General features: G+C 49.7%; 1 protein-coding gene across 1 annotated transcript; it reads right to left on the bottom strand.

Annotated features, from left to right (window-relative positions):
* Positions 1–1,198: 1,198 nt before the first annotated feature.
* LOC149023936 (uncharacterized) lies at positions 1,199–1,807 on the bottom strand. Its single transcript, XM_089143383.1, has one exon. It carries the CDS (start codon positions 1,805–1,807, stop codon positions 1,199–1,201), a length of 609 nt encoding a protein of 202 aa, XP_088999509.1.
* Between the last annotated feature and the right edge of the window lie 691 nt (positions 1,808–2,498).

The raw sequence follows: 2,498 nt of genomic DNA, 5'->3' as shown, positions 1-2,498 counted from the left end.
AGGGGACTTTTTGCAGCTTCTCTACGGGCTCGCTGCGTTGCAGTTGGCTTTCATCCCTATCATCGAGCACTTCCACAGCAAAAGTTGCTCCTATGACAGGAGTTGCTGGTTGTTTTTGGATGAATTTCAGATAGCATATCCTGGACTACCTTTGGTCTTGTCTTGCAGTACCTATTCCCTCAGTAGTGGGGAATTTCACCATCATATGTCTGGGTGAGATGACTGCTTCCAATGCCATGAGCGTTGGTTGTCCCAGAATGATGTTGTATGCTGAGAGCATCTGTACGACCATAAACATAATGGGCACGGTTACCTGTTGGGGAAAAGTTCCTACAGTCGGTCCAACCTGGATGTTGCCTTCGACCATTGTAGAACTTCCCGCAAAGCCATAGAGCAAATCTGCTGTTGGCTGAAGGGCTTCTTGGTCTATCTTGAGCATCAGAAATGCATCAAGAGATAAGATATCCGCTGAGGATCCTGTATCTACCAAGACCCGATAGATCATATGATTCGCCATCCGTACCTTGATGACTATGGCATCATCGTGCAAAGTACTGACATCGACAAGCTCCTTCTCAGCGAAGGTGATGGGCTCGCTTTGGACAAAACGAGTAATAGCAATGGGCTCCACGGTGCTAACAACACGTGTTTGCTGCCTCATCTGGCTAACTGACCCGGGATTGGGCCTCCCGAATATTGTGTTTATTCGAGGGAGTTCCTCGTCCCTGGGGGCCATTGGAGCCTTCCCTCGAGATCTGGCATCTTCGATCGGGGGAGTGCGGCTGCGCCTCCTGGGAGGTGGTGATGGTTCTCGACGATGAGACCCCTTCACATGCTGATCCAATTGCCCTTGGGCTATCAGCTTCTCGATTTCTATTTTCAACATTCGGCAATCATTAGTGTGATGCCCCTTGTCTTGGTGGTACTGACAGTATTTTGACATGTCGGCTCTGTTTTGGGGCCTCACCATGATTTTTCCAGGTGTCCTAAGGAGTTTGGAATATCCCGAATCACGAATCTACATCAACACAGCGGACCGTGATTTGTTAAGAGGAGTAAAGGCCTCATCATCTTCATCGATCACTCTCCTGTTACGCCAGTCCTGTCGATGTTTAGCATCCTTCTTTGTGTAGCGAGGTTTGGAACTAGGCTCATAAGCTTTCTTGGTAGGGGGACCCTCCTGATCCCTAAAGTGACTTCAATTTGCGTCCAAGACTTCCTCCACGGTTGCCATTTCATATCCCAAATCCAGGTGTTCGGCCAGGGTTTTCGGCTTCTTTTCAACAATGGAGGTGATCAGCTTCTCATTGGTCACAACTCTTTTGAACGCCGTGAACGCCACCTTGTCATCAAGATCTTTGATCAGTATAGAAATATTGTTGAAGCGAGAGATGAAATCTTTGATGGACTCCTGTCGGCCTTGTTTAAGAGCCAACAAGTTGTCTTTCGTTTTGTCCTTCTTAATGCCACTCTTAAACCTTGCCGCGAAGGCATACCCCAACTCCATAAAGTTGTGTATGGAGTGTTTGGGAAGTCTAGAGATCCAAGTAGTGGCCGGGCCTGTCAGAGACGCTGGGAAGCATCTGCACCTGATGGAATCTCCACCTCCGCACATAGTCATGATTGAAGTGAAGTGACTTATGTGGGCCATAGGGTCCATAGTCCCATTATATGAAGTGAAAGTGGGGGTACGGAACCCTACTGGCAAAGGAGCCGCCATTATCTCCGGGATGAAGGGATCCTGACTTAGTACCAGTTGTACTTCGTCTGGGACCTTCAAATCCAGTTGAAAGAGGAGCTCATTCATGTCCTGAACTTGGCAATACAAGATTTCATCGCGAATAGACCCAGAGGGGTCCGACGACTCACCACTTCAGCGAGGGCCCTTTGACTTCGCTACTTGCTCTTTCATGGGTCGTCCGGCTCTCGTCGTCTGAGCGCGCTTAGTGACAACCTTTGGGCAAGAGAATGTGTCGTTGAGAGCTCCCAGCCTGTCGAAGATAGAGCCGTTACCTCCTTTTCTGGTGGCTTTGGTCTCTTTCTTCTCCTTCTGCTTGGTCGGCTTCTTACGGCGTGTTTTACCATCGTCCCTCAGGGTCCTATCAACTGCATTAGCCTGGGTAGGGTTACCAGTTCCCTGAGGACCGGTTGGAGGGACAGGAGAGGACACAAGGTGTCCTCCCTGTGCAGCCATGGAGTGCAAGGAGTTGAGCATCTCGAACATCATCTGCTGCATGTTGGACTGCATTTCTGGGTTGGAAATCGAAGGAGGAGCAAATCCTGGTGGGGGAAGATCAGCTGGAGGATCGATTGGGGGGATCTCCAGCTGTTCACGTCCCACAGTGGGTTGTCCTTCCTTTGATATTCCTGGACCCGTCTTCCGATTAGCAGACTTTTTCTTAGGTCGCAGGGGGTCCTGAGACTGAGACACCCGCTTTGGTGATTTGTCTCCAGCCATTCCAGTCACTAGGTTGTAGGGAAAGTGACTGAGCTTTTTG

The sequence above is a fragment of the Hakea prostrata genome, chromosome 2, assembly GCF_041222555.1.
Source record: "Hakea prostrata isolate BN-2017 chromosome 2, UWA_Hpros_2, whole genome shotgun sequence".
NCBI lineage: Eukaryota > Viridiplantae > Streptophyta > Magnoliopsida > Proteales > Proteaceae > Hakea > Hakea prostrata.
The sequence above is the reverse complement of the archived record's forward strand: the minus strand, read 5'-3'. Positions and strand labels throughout refer to the sequence as shown.

Coding starts and splice junctions, on each gene's coding strand:
- LOC149023936 (XM_089143383.1), bottom strand. CDS start 1,807: ATGAATGAGCTCCTCTTTCAACTGGATTTGAAGGTCCCAGACGAAGTA.